The sequence below is a fragment of the Porites lutea genome, chromosome 9 (assembly GCF_958299795.1).
Source record: "Porites lutea chromosome 9, jaPorLute2.1, whole genome shotgun sequence".
NCBI classification, from domain to species: domain Eukaryota; kingdom Metazoa; phylum Cnidaria; class Anthozoa; order Scleractinia; family Poritidae; genus Porites; species Porites lutea.
The window spans coordinates 29,258,853-29,280,944 of NC_133209.1; the positions used below are offsets into that span (position 1 = coordinate 29,258,853).

The 22,092-nt window shown below is 38.9% G+C and overlaps 1 protein-coding gene across 1 annotated transcript in view; it reads right to left on the bottom strand.

The window, feature by feature from the left end:
* Window positions 1-312: 312 nt before the first annotated feature.
* The window catches only part of LOC140948227 (histone lysine acetyltransferase CREBBP-like), a 25,251-nt gene continuing 3,471 nt past the window's right edge, over window positions 313-22,092 (bottom strand). Inside the window, exons 6-29 of the mRNA XM_073397450.1 lie at window positions 21,393-21,482; window positions 20,878-20,922; window positions 20,645-20,687; window positions 20,410-20,493; window positions 20,020-20,143; window positions 19,455-19,572; window positions 17,607-18,142; window positions 16,795-17,002; window positions 15,054-15,172; window positions 14,087-14,173; window positions 13,257-13,340; window positions 13,080-13,148; window positions 12,896-12,984; window positions 12,100-12,177; window positions 11,784-11,840; window positions 11,142-11,219; window positions 10,496-10,563; window positions 9,539-9,683; window positions 8,624-8,881; window positions 7,804-7,969; window positions 6,020-6,193; window positions 4,831-4,998; window positions 4,237-4,506; window positions 313-2,945 (exon numbers count right to left, since the gene is read on the bottom strand). Coding sequence (XP_073253551.1) covers window positions 744-2,945; window positions 4,237-4,506; window positions 4,831-4,998; window positions 6,020-6,193; window positions 7,804-7,969; window positions 8,624-8,881; window positions 9,539-9,683; window positions 10,496-10,563; window positions 11,142-11,219; window positions 11,784-11,840; window positions 12,100-12,177; window positions 12,896-12,984; window positions 13,080-13,148; window positions 13,257-13,340; window positions 14,087-14,173; window positions 15,054-15,172; window positions 16,795-17,002; window positions 17,607-18,142; window positions 19,455-19,572; window positions 20,020-20,143; window positions 20,410-20,493; window positions 20,645-20,687; window positions 20,878-20,922; window positions 21,393-21,482 — 5,360 coding nt within the window. The 3' untranslated portion in view covers window positions 313-743. The remainder of the gene's footprint in view (window positions 2,946-4,236; window positions 4,507-4,830; window positions 4,999-6,019; window positions 6,194-7,803; window positions 7,970-8,623; window positions 8,882-9,538; window positions 9,684-10,495; window positions 10,564-11,141; window positions 11,220-11,783; window positions 11,841-12,099; window positions 12,178-12,895; window positions 12,985-13,079; window positions 13,149-13,256; window positions 13,341-14,086; window positions 14,174-15,053; window positions 15,173-16,794; window positions 17,003-17,606; window positions 18,143-19,454; window positions 19,573-20,019; window positions 20,144-20,409; window positions 20,494-20,644; window positions 20,688-20,877; window positions 20,923-21,392; window positions 21,483-22,092) is intronic.

A 22,092-nucleotide genomic window follows, 5' to 3' on the forward strand; every position in this document is an offset into this window, starting at 1 on the left:
GAGTCGTTTCTCGGCAGCCCCAAATTTCGACTTCTCGCCCTATTGTAGTTGCCTCCAGTCAGTTGGGGTTTTCAATGTTCAACAGTCTTCATTTAGCCAAGCGCGAAGAAGACGCAGTTGACCACGAGAACAGGCGGTATACATTCCTTAAATGAAAAGAGGCAAAGGTTGTTCTGTTTGGGTTCGTTTGAGGGGGTCTGTTAATGGCTGCTAAAATCGACTTATACACGTTATTTTAAGCAAGGCGGTTAACACAAAAGTACACTCTATCAATTGCCAGGAACGACGCTAGTCAATAAGTCGCGATTGCTCTTTCAAATAAGGGCTTTAATTTTATTTACAAATTGATAACAAGGCTAATAAGCACACAAACGTTGTGAAAAGTGCACACATTTATTGGTACACAAGCATGTTTGGACAAATATATATGCCTCGTAAGAATGTGCGCTTTATACAGTGCCTCTTGACTGAAGACGTTCAAAAAAACTCTAAAACTAAAATTCCGTGTAGTGTCTTTCCTTTCTGACTTTTTGGAAGGATCGATTCCCTCATAAGCTGATATTTATCAGCTAAACAGCTATACAAATTAATTATATAATAATGGTATGAATGGTACAAAATTTCGTCATCTTGATTATCACGGCGATAAAACTACATATAAAGTTCGTTCCATAAAGTACATTTTCTCTTTTCTTACTTTAAAATTCTTTTTTTGTGTGAGTCTCGGGGTTTTTCTTTTTTTATTATAAATTTTCGACATATTTAGTCAACTGATCCTGAGGCGTCAGCGGAGAATCTTCCTGACCAATTGATAGGTCTGGGTCGGTTGGGGTCTGGATCGGAGGAAGAGATATTCTCGCCGTACTAAACAGCGGTTTATCCATTAATTGGCTGTCCATTTGAGGCGTGGCCGCTTGGTGAGGTGAGGGTATGGGTCGAGGGGACGTGAGGGTTGTTTGTTGTGGATGCGGTGACATGGTGGGCTGCTGTCGAGGTGACGCTCCCGTTGTATGTGGTTGTGGAGACATGACTGGTCGAGGTGACTGTGATGGGTGTATGCCCTGTTGTGGTGACATTGGGTTAGCCGATTGTGGAGACATGAGATGTGAAGCAAACTGTGGCTGTTTAGCCTGGAAGTGCTGTTGTAGGGATGCCTGTGTTTGGCCGTTGTGTGGATGCACCATCCCCGCTTGTGAGTTGGTCAGTTGACTTTGAACCTGGCCCCTTCTCATTGCATTCATTTGAGAAAAAGGAGAGACCTGTGGCTGTTGGAACATATTCTGCTGCTGCTGCTGTTGTTGCTGCGCTTGCTGCTGTTGTTGTTGTTGCTGCTGAAGTATTCTTAGCCACTGTTGCTGTTGACTGACAGTGGCTTGAGACACTATTGGCATTTGTTGCATAGGATTCTGCATGGCATGCTGCATATTCTGTGAAACGCCACTTGGCATGCCTGGGTGCATTCCCTGCTGCATGGGGTTCTGCATTCCTTGTTGCATACCCTGCATTCCCTGTGGTACATTTTGTTGCAACGCCTGTTGCTGCATTCCTTGGATGTTGTGCTGCATAGCCTGTTGTATGTTGGGTTGCATAGGTTGTTGCATTCCCTGTTGCATTCCTTGCTGCATGTTTTGCTGTATGCTCTGTTGCATCCCTTGTTGCAGTCCTTGTTGCATACCAGGAGGCATTCCCTGCTGTTGCTGCTGTTGTTGTTGCTGTCCATATTGTCGCTGTTTAACAAGCGCTTGCATCAACTGAGGATGTTGTTTCAGAATTTGAAACACTTTAGCCTGCTGCTGAGGGCTACTTGGACTCTTCAACGTTTGCAACAACTGCTGCAGCGGAAGTGGTACGTTAGGTCTGTTCTGCTGGGGTACAACAGATGGGACCCCTTGTTGGCCGGGCTGCATTTGAGGGAACTGTTGCTGTACACCAGGCATCATTGCATTGGGGTGGTTTATTTGCTGTTTTTGGAACCACTCGTAAGTGGCCTGATTCATGCCAGGATTGCTTGGCGCTCCAGTCGTGGGTTGCATTTGTTGTGGAATAGGTTGCTGCATAGCCTGGGGCATGTTCTGTGGTAGCATTCCCTGAGGAGGCATCCCTTGGGCTAGGTTCTGCCCCATATTCGGTTGCATTAGAGCTGGATTCTGTTGCCTCATTGAAGGTGGTGCCATTGGTCTAGATGGTGCCATATTCGGAGGCTGCTGCTGTGCAAAGCCCTGTTGAGGTAACGATACATTACGCCCTTGCATTCCCATAGGCATAGCTTGCATAGTAGCAGCCTGTGCGATCTTCTGGGCAGCTTCCACTGCACGTGGGGGAGGGCCATTCATAACAGGTTTCTGAGGCATGGCAGGTGGCTGATAAGGAGGTGGCTGCTGGGGATGCTGTAGTGCCGGATGAGACTGTCCCATGTTTCCAGCACTGGGCATGTTAGGAGGCATGGGTTGACCTGGCATTTGAGGTGGAGGTTGCATGCTTTGACGCTGCATCATGGCCATACGACGACGAAGAGTCTGAGACTGAGCAAACCTCTGCTGCGTCTGTTGTTGTCTGAGCTTGAGTTTGATATGCCGACAGAACGGTACTACACACTCCCTTTCTAAACAGTGCTTTGCGTGATAACAACAAAGATGAATAAGCTCTTGACAAATTCGGCATCCACCGCCCGTTTTTCGCTTGCAAGTTTTAGTGTGTTCCACAACACGCTTCATCTTAGCACAACTTGCAAGTTGACATGTGGGGTCTCTGCAGTGAGTGGCATGCACTAAGCTCTGTATGCAGCGCTGGATCTTTAACCTTCGTTCCTCCTGTGCACTAAGCTGTGGCCGTTCTTTTTCACCACCTTGCTCTTGTTGTTGATCTACATCCAAGTCCAATCCAAGCTTTTCCATCTTATGGTCATGACCTTTCTCGTTGTAGCAAGGCACACAGAGGTCATAATCCTGGGATAAAAAACAAACAAACCAACAAAATCACTTGCGTCATTCTCAATACCTAGCAGTGGAAAGAATAAGGCGAATGATCGAAGGCAAATATTGAAACGTTTAGATGTTCAAACTGGGTTCAAAATGTCATTGTCTACCAAATTGTTGGAGCCTAAACATCTACTTCAACGCTTTTCAGTCTACACAATGTTTACACAACAAATGCAGTTGGGACATACTAATAAATACAAAAAATGCTTTTTGCAGCTTGCAAGTCAGTTTATGTACAGCAAATATTATCATTCTACGTTCAGTTTCTATTATGCAGTTTTATTATATGCACCCCTTGTCCAATCCCGATGTACTTTTAGGAAGTGCCTTTTCACTGAAGTCGTTTGGAGAAATGTACGTTGAAATCATTCATAATCAAAAGTATGTATACAAGCTATATAATATAATTATTAGTCCGACTTAACATCTAGAACAGTAACAACAAGAATACTCATCATGACATTGTTAACACTAAAGGTGGAAATAGTTGCCCTTCATACATTTTGTTACGCGTCCACGCCCTCCCAACGCAAAGACAATACTCGTCACAAATCTTGAAACACTTGCGTGATTTTCTCCTTCCCCAATGTTGATTTGGGTTTACAGTCGTCTCAGTGCTCCAACATACGCGTGGCTCAACATTGGGGAAGGAGAGGGGCATATTTGAGTGAGAACGAAGGTGTCAGGAGTGAATGTTTGAAAATTTGGAGAAAATTCAAGACAAATGGCTTCTGTTTCAACGATTTGTGACGAGTATTGCAGTTTTAAAAATTCATATTTTCACAGAATTGTGGATAGCTGGACTGTCTCCCGTGTGAAGTTCGCTTTAGTCACGATTAACACTCATTTAGGCGTGGTGTTGCGGGGTATTTGGGCTGGCTTAGTGATCTTCAGTCTGTCGATGGAACTGTCGCATCTAGTTGATTTGTCACACTGCGCTTGAATATTTTGTATTTTTAACTGTATATAGGACATAATATTAATATTAGCATAATATTTTTATGTAGATAGTATCGATGGTGTTGTGCCCTGTATGGGTTCTCTGGCTCTTTTTCGCAACTCCAATGGCTTTTTTTTCCCCTCTTTTTAAAATTTTCTTGTTATTATTTTTTCTTTTTTTCTTTTTTTTAAAATTATTATTATTAGTTGCCATGAACTGAAATAAAAATAAACGAAATGATGTTTATCATCCAACGGTAGTGATAAGCCTTGCTTCGATTCATTATTAGACTGAACCGTAACACTGAACCCTACTTACGTCGCATTCGTTGCAGTGATATCGTGTTTCCACGGGTCTTCTGCAAATGTTGCACGTGTAGACAAACCGGTCCTGGCCTTGATTATGCAGCTCAACCAACATAGCCATGGTAGAATACACGGCTCTTCGAAGTGATGAGAACTCATAATGCTTCTCACGAGCAAGTGTCAAGAATGCATCTCTGCCATCCATGATGTCACAGCTCATTAAGCCATCAGGGTCACTAGTCTCGGGAGTCTTACGGCCATTTAATTGAATAACAAAGAACACCTGCAAGTGAGACAAACAGAGTATTATTAGCGAAAAACGAGTTACTTAAGAAAGTGCTCCTTACTCGTTTATGACACTTAAGTATGTCTGAAAGATATATCCTTTCATTCATAAATCCCATCAAAACGGTCCAACAAGCACAATTATTACTGTACCAAATCCACATGCAGCCAGCCCTCCACTGATGCATAACGATCAAAACGAAATAGCCATATAATTAATAACAAATCTGAGCAAAATTCGTAAGAAATACCGTACATGCCATATTCAAACAACCCACAGAAAGAGAACTTGCGATTAAAATTGCAAATTTACAAATCTCACCTCTCTGTGTTTCTCCATGGTACTGTACAATCTTTGTGATAAATCACACAACCCATTGACTGAACCGTTAGGCTTCTTTGGGTTCTTACGGTTGTTTGCTTTGCTTTTTGTGCCCTTTTTGTTGTTACTACGTTTGTTGCTCCCCTTATTCTTGCTTCCTGGTGTTCCCTAGAAGTAGAGAGTTTAATTTAATAAAATATATTCCTGAAAAAGCGTATTGTCTTAGTGACAATTATTTGGTTGAACCATGCCAAGAGGCCACTTTAGTTCCAAACTACTTTCAAGCATTTATCCTATTATACTACTACATTAGAAATTTCTGCAATTTGATTGACTTAGAGCAGTGGTATTTCAACTTAATTTGAAATAACTACATGTGAAAATTACAAACCTTTTGCAGGTAGTAGTATAAACAAATAATAGCATGATTTGTACGTAATATTTGGCATAAATACCACTCGTGATATTTCAAAATTGTCTCAAATTTCACGAGCCGTCAGGCGAGTGAAATTACGTCTAACAATTTTGAAATATCACTTGTGGTATTTATTCCAAATATCACTACAAATCATGCTATTACCTATACTAATAAACTTATAAGCAATCACACATAACATCCATGAAAACCCAGGAGAAGTTTCCTTCTGCCAAAGTCATTAGTTGCAGCGTTCAAAATAAAATTCTAAACACAAACAATGATAAGAGTCAACTTGAGAGCAATTTACTTCAAATAATTTCACTAACGCCTCTGCAAGTAAGGAAAGCATTCATTCATACACCATAAGACTACAGCAACGCTGATGTGGTCGTATGAAAAATCAGAAGGTGGCAAGAACTATTTATAAAATTAAGAATTAAAAATAAAAAAGCTAAAAAGGGATTAAAAACTACCAATAGTTCTTAAAAAATTACAATGCATAACATCCAGAAGGCAATTTCTTAACAGAGTGTTTAACATTTTCTAAACAAGTAATTTTTCCCATATCATTATCTGAATTGTTCCACAGATAAGCACTCGTATATTAAACGGACTTCTTGACATCTCTGTCTTTGGGGTGGTATGTTGAAACATAATTGATTCCTTAAACTGTATTTGGTTCCATGCCTAACTAATAAGTCGTTTTGTTGGGAAGGCATGTGCCCTGTTAGTTCTTATAAACTCTACCAGAATCAAATGTGAGATCTATACCTCTTTACTGGCAGTCTCAGCAGCAGCAGCAGCAGCAGCTGTTTTTCTTTCCTCCTCTTCTTGGTCAAGCTCTTTGATGCTGTCTTCCAAAGCATTTGGCCAGAAGTCTCCATCAAAGTATGGTAATTCTTTGGCGGTTTTCAATCCATCATCATTAGCTTGTCTAAGAATGTCCTACAAAAGCAATGACAATACTTAGCAAAAAAAGCTTTGGCAGTCAATCTTAGAAACATGCCTTCAGAGGCCTGCAAGAAGGTTCCCTTCTGGACACTCAGCAGACAATGTCCGACCAGAATGGTAACTTGACTGGCCAACAACTTCACTCCCTGCTTATGTTGACCGGTCACCCACACTCTCATTCTTAAAAAAAATAACAAAATCCTCAAATGTAAATCTTAGATTTGTCTCTGTAAAAATACAATCACGTTCACAAATAGAAAATTATGCACAGGCTAGACACCTTTTTTCCAACCTGATATTTTGACCGGTCAGAAATAAGGGTAAAAATTTATTTTGCCGGTCATCGTGTCTGACCACCATCAGAGAGTTACTTTGAGCTTTGACACCTTTTCATGAATTGAAACTACAGGCATACACTGGAATCCACCAGGGCCGGGTTGTTCGAAGCTGGGTTAAGATAACCCAGGGTTACTGCAAAATTTGAACTCAAATATGAGAGCTTAAAATGCAAATTCAGTTTAATTCTCTTCACCTACAATTTAATGATTGGATACTCTAAAAAGAATAGAGAAAATTATCTGAGAAAGTGCTTTTGATAACATGAAAAAGAAACCCGGGTTAATATTTAACCCCAGGTTAGCGCTAACCGGCGTTCGAACAACTGGGCCCAGAATGATAAAACAAAACATTAAGTTCTGACACCCAATGGGGAGCTCAAGAACTGAGGATGACCATGGCAGATCACGTAAAAAGCGCATTCACATTTTTTCAATCTTCACTTCAATTACTCCAACTTGCTTACACTGTCAAATGTAGGTAAACCCCCCTAGAGTTGAATAGACCTTTTTACCAATAAGGCAGCCATATTGAATTAATTCGATTTAAGGAGTATTATAGGATGCCCAGGGGGCATGAGCACATTTAGTTTGTATTTTCGAGCGCTTTTCAGGACATTTTTTCTTAAAGTTTTCTTAGAATAAAATTGTAATGGGAAAAAAGATCCTTGTGCCGTGTTTGGATGTAATAATGATTGCCTTTTTCCCGAGAAATATGCAGTGAAAGACCATATTTCTAATACTAAACTAGGAAAAGGTAAAAAGGTCTATTCCTAAAGAATGTCCTAGGTCAGAAAGAGAAAGAAAATTTTTCATCGCTTGTTTAAGTCCTCCATAATATGTGAAATTAGGCATTTTTACATGCAGTGAAGACAAAGAAATGTACAAAAAAGTATGAAGCACATGCAGAGTTGTTGTTTTGCTTATTAAACCTTTTGATTTTCATACGTTGTCACTGCCGTTGCTATCGTCCGATCTTAATTTCCCTAATGTATGATCTGCCAAGTCATCATGTCCAACCTGAAGCAGGATTTTCTAAAACAATGGACAACTTTGCAACAGAAAACTGTTACATTCAACTCTCATCTTGTGGACACCCTGATAATACGGACACTGGCTAAATCTCACGCACAAATAAATTGCTGGCATTTGACAGAAATAAACTCCTGCTATTACGGACTCTTACTAATGAGGGCACTAACTCACGTCCCTACAGTGAGAGAAATAGCTAACTACATGCAGCTTTGGATTTCTCTTTAGAGTGCTTACCTTATACTCGATGACAACATGATCTTTGACAGCCAAATCAAGCATCTTCTTGTACCATTCCACAAGGCGCTTGTGTTTAGGAATTTTCTGCTCAAGAGGATGGCAATGAAAAATGTAGTCATCTCCTTCACTAGGTGGACAAGCCCATATGTGAGCCATCTGATATCTGTAACAAGGTAATTTAATGAAATTCATATCAGAATTGTTTAAAATGGTTCACTGAGTATGTCAGAGAATCTAATAATCGATCTGTGCTATAGCAATACCGATTGATTAGTGCCTTTCAGTGATAATTGTGAATCATAAAATAAAACAAAATTTATCAATACTGGTAATAGGACCGAGAGGAGTGAAATTTGGTCTGTAATCATACACACGATCAACAAAATCCGATGACCACATGGTGGGAGTCTGATTTGTTTTCTCAAGGGTGTGATTGCAGACCAAATTAGACAATACAAAGTTCTGTTACCAGTTTATCACAACTTAAGCTTAAGCTTCAAACACAAGATCCTCTAAGATTTTTTGCTAGAAGGAAAATAAAAAATTATTGATGTGTGTGCAAAGAATGGTATGTACTCTCTAATTTTTTAGGAGTAATGCATACTGTCCGATGATGGTAAAATCAGGGCTGCTGATAGCCAATCAGATTAGATGATTTTGTTATATAGTCATGATTAATTAATATAATCTCCAAGTGAGAATTCTTGGCAAACCAGTTAGCAGCTACATCATGGCAACAACAGTTTCCCAATTTCCATTTGATCTGGCAATAGTTACATCATATGACTGCTTAAACTAAAACAGAAAGAGCAATTACCCTTGTTGTCCAACATGTTCTAAGTAACCAATGAGGATCTCATGGTAGATAGAGGTACGTAAGTGACGGGGCTGGAAGAAATGAACACTGTCCAAGTAAGAGATGTAAACTCTGCGTGTGTTTGGTTGTGGACACTCTGAGCCATATTCCTGTACATGCATTCCAAAGAAACACACATCCACTCCATCAATCTCTTCAAAAGCAAACATGGCTTTTGCACGGTATGGAAAGGTCTCAGGAAACGTTCCTCCATCATACCTAACAACACAAACCAAAACACCACGTTGATTTAAAAACATCTTTCTCAAATGGAATATCCTGGGTGGCCACACGGCAAGCCACCTCACAGTTATAACACTCGTCCAAGATGCAAAATGTAGAAGGTTCTTGTGTCTTTTGTAGAAGGAAGTCTTTGAAGGGGAGTTGAATCGAATGTTACGATATTAAAATATCAAGAAATAAAATCAGTTAACCACCATAATCATAGAGGTTAAATGAGTGCCTGGTATGTCTGGGGGGTCTTGTTGCGCTGGAAAGTCCCTAGCCTGTGCCAGGTTCTCAGATAGTATAGTGTGGACGTATTAAAATGAGCAAAGCGAAAATAAGACGCCCGCGACTAGGGAAAGGGGGCGGTGGCTCTCCCCAGCCCCCATGCGTTTTTCGCATTTCTTTTTACTGAACGACTTTTCACCACTATCTCGGAGCCTGGAACAGGCTAGAAAGTCCCAGAATCTAAGCCACGAACCCAACACATGTCTTTCAGGCAGTTACCAAGGACTTAGAAATCGAAAAAACAAGGAAAATGGGGAAGGTGATATAGGAAGATGGCTCACAAGTCTAACAATACTGCAATGAGCTTGCACTGATGATTTCTAAAATTGACCACGTAAGTTCTTTTTTTCAATTTGTACAAACCGTGACTTCATTCCTGGTTTGACTTCAACTTGCTTGTCACAGGAGGAAACAACTCTTATGGTCACATTTCCTGGATAATTCTCCTTGATCAAGAAGTTATTCACTCTTTTCTCAATGAGATCACCAAGTTTGGTTGTTGGCAGTTCTAAGTGGGGAAAATATGTGAAAATTATTAGTGGGGTTTCCCAGAAACCATGACCTTATCATCATCATTATTTTGTATTTTAAGAGAGACATTCCTACTTAATGGACACCTCTTACTACCCGCAGCTGATACCACTTGACATTTTTCTTGGTCCTGGTTTAAGTTCTAAAACATATTGTCACAAATTAAATCGCTCAATACAGACAAATGAGCAATTTAACAAATTCTTAATGTCTAAAGCCTTTAGTCAAGCTGCAACAGATTATATAATAAGTTTCATTACAAGAAAACTATCAACCTTCTAGTGACTTTATTTTATAAACGTCTCTTGGGGATCGCATACGTCTACTTACTTTATTCCCCTTACAAAGGGTATTTAGGATCCACGAAGCATTTATTTAAGAGGGTTTCACTACATTTAATGTACTATTCCTTTTGTAAATCTGGGAATGGCAGCTTAAAGGGACAGGTTCACGGTTCAGCGCATGCTCATAAATTAAATTAAGTTTCTCCAATTTATTATTAATTCTGTTGGTTAATAATCCCACTCACATGCATCTCAGCAATCTCAGAGTGTATTTCAAAGTAGAGGTGTATTTCAGAGTAACCTGAGGTGGGATGGAGGAGTACTAAAATCGCAAATTAGTGGATTATGCCAACACTACCAGCGTTGAATTTATTGCTGACCTGAAGGTTTTATTCCATAGTCGATTAATTTACAGCTAATTGCACCTAAGTTGATAAAGCCATTCCTCAGCTTCTAATAAAAGCAGAAACAAACTTACATAGTGAACACTGAAAAGTGCACTTACTCTTTGCAGTAAACCGGTTTTCTTTCCTCTTCATCCCCCTCCTTTTCAAACATCCATCACACTGATATCTGCAATAGGCAGTAAATTACATACCAAAAGTTAGCAGCTTGTAAAGTATTTGTATTCTCAGTCTGCAAACGCAGAAACCACGGGGGCAAAGTCAGGTGTCTGAAATTACAGAGCTGCCCATATTATAGAAGTAGTGTAACTCTGACACCAAAAACAACCATGCATAACCCTTTAAGTTCCAATAGTGACCAACAGCAATTTTCTCCTAACAATGTCCCTACATTGTCAAGAGATAAGGTTGTGAGAATATAAAAATGATCACGAAAGAGAAAATGCCTCGATGTTTTATTAAATTCTCTCAACTAATTCTTAAAGGAAATGTATGGAGATCAGTTTGGAGAATTTGTATGTGGATACTGGGGCTTAAAGGGATAATAGAGACAAACCTGCGTTCTACAAAGTTTAGAAAAGAGAAAAAACAAGCCCAGATTTATTAGCTTTGGCTAACTGGGTCACGGCCCACTCTATAGAAAACTGTCTGCTCCAGTGACATTAATTTTACTAACTACCTTTTTCATAAAAAATATTACAAAATAACTCACAAAATGAGGACAATCTCAAGCTGCACTCTACTCACCCTTGTGGCCAAATGTAATCATGATGGCGTACACAGATTTGATGGACTTTTCGTCCACAATCCATACAATCCACAAATCTGCAAGAGACAATCAAAAGGTGTTAGGTACAAGATCAATTTATAAGACAATTCACTGACTTGTCATGACAACAAAACCACCATTTTAACTTTATCATTTCTTTTCATAGATCTTCTGTTACAGTAAGTTGAACTGACTTTCATTCAGCTCACATCCACACCATCGACTGCAGCTGCTGTTCAGATAGACTACTTATTACAAGACTGTGCTCAAAGAAAAACTGTGGGAGGCCTAAAGGCTCTGGCCAATGAAATCCAGTGTGCCAAGACCCAGAAATACAGCATTTCCACATGAGGTATCAGCAATCACATAAATATTTCAAAACTATGAATATGCTGGCAAGATATGATATGGCACCAAGCCAATCCTGTAGGAGTTGAACTTTTTAATGCAAGCACTTTCTATTTTTCCAATAAATTGCATACACACTGGTAATGCGAGTGAGAAACAAAAACTGTTAAGATTTCCTCGTTGTCCAAGAGGGTCAATTTGCAAGAAGACATGCCAGGTACTACTAGATCACAGAGGTGGGAGATGTAATCACAAAAATTGAGGATACTTACGGCTCCATGTCAAGATGATCATTTTTGTTCTTACCAAAGTCTCGTTTAGGAACCGGGCTGAAATAAGAATTAAAACATTAGTATGAGAGTGGACCACAGACCACAGCTGTCGGTCTCTGTCACACATCTTACACTTTTAGCCTCGTTTTTCAGTAACAATACACTATGTGCATATTCTTTTAATTCACTGTTATCTAAACTTCCTCAACAGCTTAAAATAACTATAGATAACATGACATGTCATTACACCTTTCTTAATCACTACCAAAAGTGTGCAAAGAAAGTGGTGTCCAATAGCCTGGGGCCCAAGTTTTACCTTTGCATCAGAGGGTCCTCCCCAAGATTGACTTGATCACCAGGAATCTCATCAAAGCATCTCTCACAATAGTGATACCTGTAAACAAATGATCAACAAATACAGCAATGCATGGTAACTAATATAAATGAAAAACTAAGTGACAGGTAAAAATATTCTACTCTGATAGCAATGTAGAATGGTCTAAAATGTAGACACCCCTGATGAGTGTAAAAATAAAAAGAAATGAAGGTAATTTAGCAGAGGCATATCCCTGAAGTAGCTCTTCTTCTACCATATTCCAGATTTAAGTGAAATTTTTGAAATGATAGCTTATAAGGAGAGAGAAAAACTGGATGTGCCTGGGAAAAACTCCTTGGAGCAAAGTAAAGAGCCAATAACAAACTCAACCCACATATGGTGTCACTGGAATTTAAACCTGGGAGAAAATGGTGAGAGGCAAGTGACCATGCCACTGCGCTCCTCTTACTCCCATAAATCCTTTCAGTGTCAAGAGTTATCCACATCAATCTTCTCCTTACAATATCAATACATGGTCAAGATCAAAGGTAAGGACAATTAAGATCATGATCAAGATCAAAGGTAAGGGCAATTAAGATAATGATCAACTCAGGAAAATTATTTTATCTTTTTTTAAAAGAAATGTATGGAGAAAGGTCTGGAGCGTTTGTATGTGTATAAAGGGACTTGAATGATTAAGAAAAAGCAGTGCTGTCAATAGCATTGCCATAAGAAGACTGCTGATAACGTCAAGTATCTACCATGTAATAGTGCACAGAAATGAATAAAATCATACCGGTTTTGATAAGTCCAGTAAAAGGCATCTCTTGGAATAGTACACAAGTGCTTCCCATAGCAACAGAGCACTTGAGGATTAAATATATACTGAAAACGACAAGAAGTAATACATCAGTCTTCTGCAGCAATAAGCCAATAAAGTTTTAAAACAAAACACAAAAATGCCATGGCAGCATCTTTACCTTTCTTCCACAACAATAACCTAAACTTTTCATTACAGGATCAATTTCTTGTTCAAAGACCTCAGACAGCTGTGGGTAAAGAAGGATGCAAAAAATTAATATCTCTATTTAACTCTAACTGTTATCTAATCAATATTGAAGTCTTTTGGGAAGCACATCCACAGAAACAAGTTTTACCTTTGTACAATATTTATATACTCTTGAGGTTTTCCTATTATACAACCACGCATTATCAAACATGAGCCAGACATCGTCACAGTACTGCAACAAAGGAACATAACGTTAGCAAATACTCTTCACTTCTCTTACCAAAACTAGTAATGAGAACACAAATGAACCAATGAGCAAGTGTCCCTTTCACTTTCATTCATGCAAGGCAAACTAAGGATCTTTGAACCACAGTGGGAACCAAGCCAATGACCTACGGACAAGTTCTTCTATTACCCTAAAATGATGTTAAGCTACGAGACCAAATAGGGCTGGCTCATTTAGGTGGTAAGTCAAGGAAAAGAGTTTCAATTAAGCAATAGAAAACACTTTCCGTGTTTGTATAGCCCGATATAAACACAAGAGGGGTTGGGAGAATTCAAGACAGTTATGAAAACTTGAGACAAAGTTGAGGTTTGCAAAACAAATCCAGGAAAAAAGTTTTCTATTGCATTTATAAACTTTCCCCAGAAAAAACGCAAAATTCTTTTTCATGGCACTGATTAAAAGAGAAATTCTTACCAGTCTGAAGTCTTGTAGACGAAGTCTTGCATGCATTATCAGTTCTCGTTTTGCAAAAAAGATACTTTCCAAAATACCGATTTTTCTCACTTAAAATGTCAGCTTGAGTGACAAAAAGTTGACACAGCATGTTTGTAAAGATTTTCCAAGTTTCAGCTGACCAGGGCAATCAGAGCGCGTGTACTATCTCAGTTATTTTATAAAGTGTTATGCACCACAACATTCATTTTTACCCTTTACAGCGTTCACAAAAGACAAAATGCACAGTTCATACTGACCTCCCAGGGATTATTGTATTGTCCAGCATCCAGTTTTCTTTTAATTGTAGAGAGATCCATAGGTTGTTTCACTATGTCAAAGTAATCCTGAAAAATTCCAAGCATGTCTCTTCATAAACCGTAAAATTCCAAAAATAAGCCCCTCCATGTATAAGCCCCTCCAAACATAAGCCCCCCAATCCGGTAATGGAAAAAACCCTCAGTTAAATCGCCCCTTCAAATATAAGCCCCCCCGGGGCTTGTACTTGGAAAAGAGTGCCCTCAAATACAAAGTAAAACAAAGCAAAAGCCGCAAATTTACTGCCAACTATAAGGCTAGCCCAATCGATTTTGAAACGCAAATTTCCTTCTGTAGATAAGCCCCTCCTAATATAAGTCCCTCCAAAAATAAGCCACTCAAAAAGGGCCTTTGAAAAATATAAGCCCCAGGGCTTATTTTCAGAATTTTATGGTATCTAACATTACAAAATTAATGGTACCATGCAAAGCACTTTCAAAGAGGTTTCATAAGGTCCATGACACTGTCAGATGCTGTTTACAGATGTTTAATTAAGAAATATTTTACATGTTTTCATGACTGATTTTTGTGGAGGCATGTGTGGCCGGGTGGTTAACACCTTGAACTCTGAAATTTGGAGGTATGGGGCTCAAGCCTCACCCATCAGGTTGTTTCCTTAGTCAAGGAACTCTACTCCAAATTGTCTCTCTTCACCCAGGTGTATAAATGGGTAACCGCAACACAATGCTTGGGGGGTGACCCCACAATACTGGGGGGAGTAGCAATACTCCTAGGCATGATCCATTCTAAGGAAACCAGGATAAGCTACAGCCATTTGGGCCTTTGGCTCGTGTGCGCCTTTACCTTTTCATGACTGACTTTGGGATTGGGAGGGTTAACAAAAGTAAATCTGAGACAAAATAAAACAGAAAAATACACACACAAAAATAAACTTAAAAATAAGCTTACCAAACAACCAAGTAGCTTTGGATCAACAGGTTGCCTGAAGGGAAGGGATTCTGGTTCCTGTTTGTATAAGTTTTCCAAAGTGGGCACGAGTGCCTGCCGTAATTCCTCTGGCAGAAAAACTATGACACAAAGTCAACATGCAAAAATTATAAGCAACTTTAAAAAAAAACCCTGAGCTGCAGCTAACATATTATATTATTGTATTAACTCTTAATTTTTTTAAACGATTTGTGGAGGTATATTCCTGAAAATGGGCAAACATAGTGATTTTTGAGTTAATTTCTTCCAAGTAGTAGATGCATGACGAATTTTACGGTTTAACAGAAAAACTGAAAAATATTTTAAAGAGTTTATATGGTTTGGGGGGATGCTGTCACAAAATTACAGACGTTTGTACGGATCTTTAACCATGTTTCAAGAGTCATTACTTGATCCCTGCTCAACTTTAGAGCACCAAACTTGGTCAAATAAACAATCTCAACATGACCTTTTATATGGTGGTGTCAGGTAACTGATTAGTTTAAATTTGAAACTCACCCCAGACCCCTGCCCAACTGCAAAATGGCCAATCATTACTGAGAAAGTTCACCCCCGCAACAACTTGGTTAGGCAGAGGTATAATTCATGAGTGAAAATGTCTGCCTATTGCATGGAAATGCAGCAATCAAGCATTTTCTTGCTGCTATTTTTAGTTAAAGTACAAACAGGCTATGTAGAGGTTTGCATATTTCTCCCAAACTGCAACGTGCTCAGGCCTACCCCAGAACAGCAGGCCTGGATTTGATTCCTTGCCAGATCAGCAGTGAGGGTTTTAAAATAACTGAGAAGAGCATGCAAGGGTTTCAGTAAAAATTGAAGTAGCCAGCAGGTTTCAAAACAATCTCTGACTGTATCAACAAGGGGCCATTAGTCCCCTTATTCTAGTGGGGTCTGAGCATGTGCTTCTCCAGAATATTTTGAAATTTCAAGGCCCTAAAATGCAATTTCCAGTGTTCTGGGCAATAAATTGAGGACAACAGAGTGTGTTTTTCATTCAAAAAATGTAGCTTCATGAATTGTCGGATTGGGTAGGGAGAGAACCTTGCATGGGACTTGCGAGTTCTGTTTGTGCCCGACCCCATTGCTGTGAAAGCTGGGAAAAGAAAAACACTGTGTTGTGTGCTAACCTAGCAAGTACAAATATTGCGGGCAAAATCCATTATCAGGTTAGCCATAATTTCTGCTATGTCTTATGAAGGAGACCAGTCGTTTCACCAACAAGTCATTTCGCTAACATTCCATCTGCTAATGTCTTATGTCGTTCCACTAAGAAGCGAAACGAGCGCTGTGCATGTATATGCTTCATTCTCTCAGCCATGATACAAAAAAGTGGGATATGCATGTATATAACTTGTTCTTTTAGCCACTGATCAGGTGAAAGCAGTTAGGGAACTCACCCAACATGTACGACTCGTAGGCGAAACGACCGTGAACCCTTATGAATAATTAGGACTATGAATCTCACTGACTCTGTTTCAAAGCAAGGCTAAGTGCCAAGCCACTGATATGAAAATGATTTTTATTGTCATACAAATAAAACTCATTTTTACAAGAGAGTTCTTCAATAAGTCTTGTTTTGAAAGTGACAGTATTTGGAACTTGGAAATGGCCTACTAAGTTGGATACTAGCTTAACCTGAGAAGGATATTACTTTTAACACAGACAACCTCCCCTTCTTATCCAAACCAAACTCAGCTCTTACCTTTTTTGAGTGGATATCTCGTTGTACCTGGTGCAGGAATTGATGACGATGAAGAAGACAGGGAAGTGGAAGCAGCAGGTGCTGCAGGCTGTATTGAACAAGTTTGCGCCGCTGGAGATGTATGAGGTTCTTGTTTCATCTGGGGTGTATTGGTACCACTTTGAGCAGGAGATCTGGCTGGCACTGAACTGGGGCCACTGTCTTGAGACTAAAGTCAACAATGAAAGCAGTGTTTAGGCCCAGTTGTTCATACATCAGACTTTTCATGTACCGAAATTAATACCTACTTAGGTCCACCAAAATGATAGAAGTTCGACGGCTGATTCAGAGGTCAAACTTCATTAGTTGGACTCAACTCATGTTCAAGATGTGCAATGGTCTACATTTCTTACCAGTGAAAATATATTATAGTAATTTATGCATAAGGTTTGGCACATGAAAAGATTGTTGTTTGAAATGAAGTCGTTCCACAATCGAAATTCCAATGTAGGCGACTCAAACTTAATTCATTGATAGAGCCAAATTAGATATGTCAGACTTAATTGATTCCAACACCAATCTTTTTGTTTGCTTAATTGAAGGGATTAGGTTTGATACACAAAAAGTTCGTTTTGGGGCAACATTTTTAATAAACTGAACTAATAACACTGTTTTCACGTTAAAAATTATCTTTTCACAATTTTGCAACCAACCACTACCCTATCCAATCTAACTTAAGCAATCTTTAAGTGTTTATTTCAAAAAGAGCAATTCAAAAACAATTTGGAGAGCAAGAATAATTTATAATTTCATTAGGAATAGTTAGTGCATACCTTGATTTGTCCTCCCTGTGGTTGGGAAGGAGGAGGAGGTGTGGCAGGTTCGGTTTTGATTATTGTCATTTGAGACTGTAAAGTAGGTTTACTTTCAGTAGCGGAAACATATCCACTTGAATTTGACAGATCCCCCTGTGATGCAGGTGAATGTTCCTGGGTATTTACATTCCCAAGGTTTTTGCCACTTTCTCGGGGTGGAGTTTTTCCTTGGGAATGAGGAGGTGTCATCATCTGCCCTGATGGGGACATCTGGTTGGGTACTTGTTGTTTCGTAGTTTGAGTTTGTGGACCTGCAGGTGATGGAACTGCCATCTGCAGACGCGGTGACATATGACCCGGAAGAGGTGGTGAAGTCATTGAAGATACTTGGGCTGGGTTATTTTGAGACTGCATGGTTGTAGCTGGAGACACATCGAACGAGGGTTGTCTGTGCTGTTGGGCAGCAGCAACTGCTGCCGCTTGTGCTTGAGCTGCTGCTGCTGCTGTGGGGATCTGAGAGTTGGTCACATCTCCATTAAACTGGGCAAATGACACTACATGAAAAAGACGTCAAAAGAAAACGGTTAAAGGTTTGTTTATAGTGGAAAGTGCACTTAGGGTATCCAGCTAGTTTACAGGCACTCCACCCAAATATTCCTGAAACAAATAGGGCAAACAGAACATAACAGGATTAAAAACCCCAACTGGCAAGAGGCAACCAGTTGGCTGAGGACTTAAGACTCGGAACGACTGAGAAAAAATCCAGCAAGTGGCGAGAGCGGGACTCAAACCTGGGACCATCTGATTGCGAGTCCAATGCAGTGACCACTCAGGCATGCTGCCTCTTTAGCAGCACAAATAACAACTGATAACAGGCACAAATAAGCAAAATATCATCCACCAATTTATTCACTGCTAACTGAAGCCTTTTTTCCACAGCCATTAAGCAGATGGCCAAAAAAGGAAAGCAGAAAGTCACTAGTCCTACTGACTGTTACTAAACCATTAGTACTTACGTCTTGTCTCACCCTGAATTTGATGAAGAAGTATGATAATTTTTCTTATAAAGTGTTAACTAAATGGTCACTTCAAGAACATAAAAATAAAGGACAAGTCCAGCTGGACTGTGTGACTGTTTACAAGAGCTTTTCAAGTCACAGTCTAAACAGTGCTTCACAATGCTGGCCAGTCACTAACATGGGTGGTCACAAATTCTCCAAATACATCAAGGCCAATGAATATTTGCTTGAGCATATTCAATTCAATTCTTTATTTTTACACTATACAAGGCATTTGCACATGTTATATACGAGTAAAAGGAAAAAAATCAGTAATAAGTAATCATTAGGCTAAGAAGATATAATGTACATATGTGTGCAGTGACCAAAAGAGCATCACATTCAGATAAATGGCAGCAGAAAAGAAGAGAAAAAAAATGCAACTTACATCAGAGATGCAGCATGCAATGTAGAAGATCAAGTTTGACTGATTAATTTTAAGAACTAAGACTAATTTACACAACTTAAAACTTAAACCTTCGTAAGTTTTCCAATACTCCAGTGACAGCTTTCGACAACTAGACATGCCTATTACAAGACATCTCAGACTCATTAATTGAATAAAAATACGATTCTTGAATCAAGGACTGCTATGGATTTTCAATTCTTTAACTTAAAAGTGCAATGTTAAAATGAGAGAATGATGAACTCAATAGTTAACTTATCAACTTCCAAAAAGTTTGAAGTCATTGTATTTGTCCTGAGAACGCTCAATCGCCTTTCACTGTACGCATTTCAGTTCAAATTATAACACAGTGATTTTACAATCTTGGATTATCATTAAAGTTATTTTTGACATTTCTCGTACCTTGCCCTCCCCCAATGGGATTCACTCTCATCTGCTGATGCAGTCTTCGTTGACGTTTTTCCTCTAGTTCTTTTTGAATTTTATAGATTTTCTCAGCTAACAGATGATAATATTCCTCCTGTGTAATTTATAAGCAAAGTGTTTAGCTTCTTGTCTACATGTACATCTTATGATCTACTTACAATAATTAACACAAACTGCTGAGAATGACACAATTTACACCAATTTGCTCAAACTGCTTTGAACGAAACTAAATTTTTTGAAACTCTGCAACTCTAGCATAGTCTTTAACATGATTGCTTTGATTACTAAAAACATCTAGCGGTCTGTGCAATAAAACTGTAGTCCTTATGTGGACCCAGCTTTAAGACAGCATAGAAGTATATATCAATGTTTGTTGCCATGACAATCATCAGCGAAATGTTTGCAAATGATCACTGAACTTTCTTTTCATTGATCTAATGATCACAGCAATCAAAAGGGAACAAGCCTTTAGATGCACTTCATTCACCATAACTATTAAGGTTATGAGCAAGTCTTCAAGGTATGTATTAATTCAACTTACCCTACTATTTGCCGTCTCATACATATCCCCTTCTACCTTACGTGCATATGAAACAAGATTCCCCATGCGCCGATCTCTCAGGGCAGCTGGATCGTGCACCGGAGTTGGGAAGATTGCTGTCACACTACAACAACAAAAACAATTTTGGTATTATACTTTCTGATAATTAGCAATTGTTGCAACAGTACACATAGTGAGAGCAAATTAAAGAATAGGCATGCCTAGAGTTATGGCTTTTGGCTTCATCTCATCCAGAATTAAAATGATAATACCAGTGGGCTGTTACAAAAAGTTGGGGGCTGTAGTCTGAGAAAACAGTGATCGATTGTAATTGAGAATTGGCACATCAGATACGTCCAGGGTTTTTTCCCATAAAAAGAAGACACTTACAGTTTATGAACAAGATGATTCCTGAGATCTGGTGTCACATGCTGATGCCACTCTTTTGGACCACGATTACCACTACCAGTTGAGCTGGAAAAAAGAAAAAACATCAGCTCTTCCCATTTCAGTGAAGACAGAAAACATCTCCATCCTACTCTAACTACAGCTGTTGCCATGGGTAGATGTCTACAGTAGATCCATTAACTCCACTGAATCTTAAAATAAAATGTTTCTTATTTACCTTGTGGCAGTTGAGGGTGTTTCACCGAATGATCTGTTATCTGCTAAAAAAGATAGACCAAAACAAAGCTATTTAATAGTAATCATAGCATGGCTCCTATGCTTTTAAAACTCTTGGTGGAGCTGGAAGTTGGACACAGATGCAATCAACATAAAAACAATACTCCACAAATAGGAGAAACAAATTTGCTCCAAAACAAATAGAAAGCTTGAACTGCAAATTAAAGAGCTAACCTGACATTCCTAGTGCAGAGTCTGATCTCATCATAGAATTAGTAGCTGAAATCAAAAGGAATATGTTCTTACATCACTGCATTGCAAAATTAGCCATTTCACTACAACGAAGATGCAAGAATAGTAATTGAAGGCCTCACATGAAGCATACTTTTTAAGTGTTGATTCCTAAAAGGAAACGTGATGCTGTTTGAAGGAAACCAAACAATATTAAACCTCATGCAACAAGGCAGTCAAATGTTGAATTTGACAATTTTGCGTCAGTGTCTTGCACTCGTTTTGCCGCAGCTTTAGAGCAGCACCAAGAAATTTAGAGTACATATGGGCAGTTTCTTAGGATTGCAACCACAAGTTAAAATATTTCCCATTTTCAGGCCTGCTTATTTTTTATCAAACATAAGTTTTCATGTTTGTCACCATCTCAAAGGTACATGCAGCAATAAAAAAAACGCTCCACTTAGTATTCTACCATTATGGTATAAATGGGAAGATATAATCAACTAAATGTTTCTTACCAAATTGCTGCAATCTTGGCTCTCCATTTCTCAAGGTTAGTCCAAGAGCTTCATAAGCCCTTTCCATTCCTTGAACATTTCCTGTAACTCCTGCTGTAAAAGAAAACCTTTACTTCAGAAATTTTCAAAAGAGCAATAACAGTGGCTTTGGTTTAAAACTAAGCACTAGACAAAACACACCAGTCACCAAAGAGTAGGCGGTAAAAAGAACAAAAATTTGACTGTGCAATTTTCGACACAACAGTGAACAATCTGTAAACAATAAAATCTATTACTTTATATTTAAATAGAACAACAAACAAAAACAATGTGAAAATCAGAGAAAGTGCATTGAGACCACAATATATATATACATTAATATGTACAATACATGTCTGTGTAAGGTAATTATGGGCATACTTCTTGGAAAAAGAAGCACAGTTATTTGTTTCAAATACACAGCTGCAGGTATATAATGCAAAAACAAAACTTACAATCAAAAGCTCACAACCTTCCAAATTTACCCCTGTTCCCTAAGACAAACAAGGCAAGTTGCCAGGGACAACCAGGAACTGCCAGATAAGAGAAAAACCCTGACTAGACTTGCAAAAAACTATTTTTTGGTATTTTTAGAACGTTTTCATGTTTTGAGTACAAAACTACCAATTCCTCTCTTTTGGTATTTATCCTGAAAATGGGCTGCAAGATTATCACAGCGGCT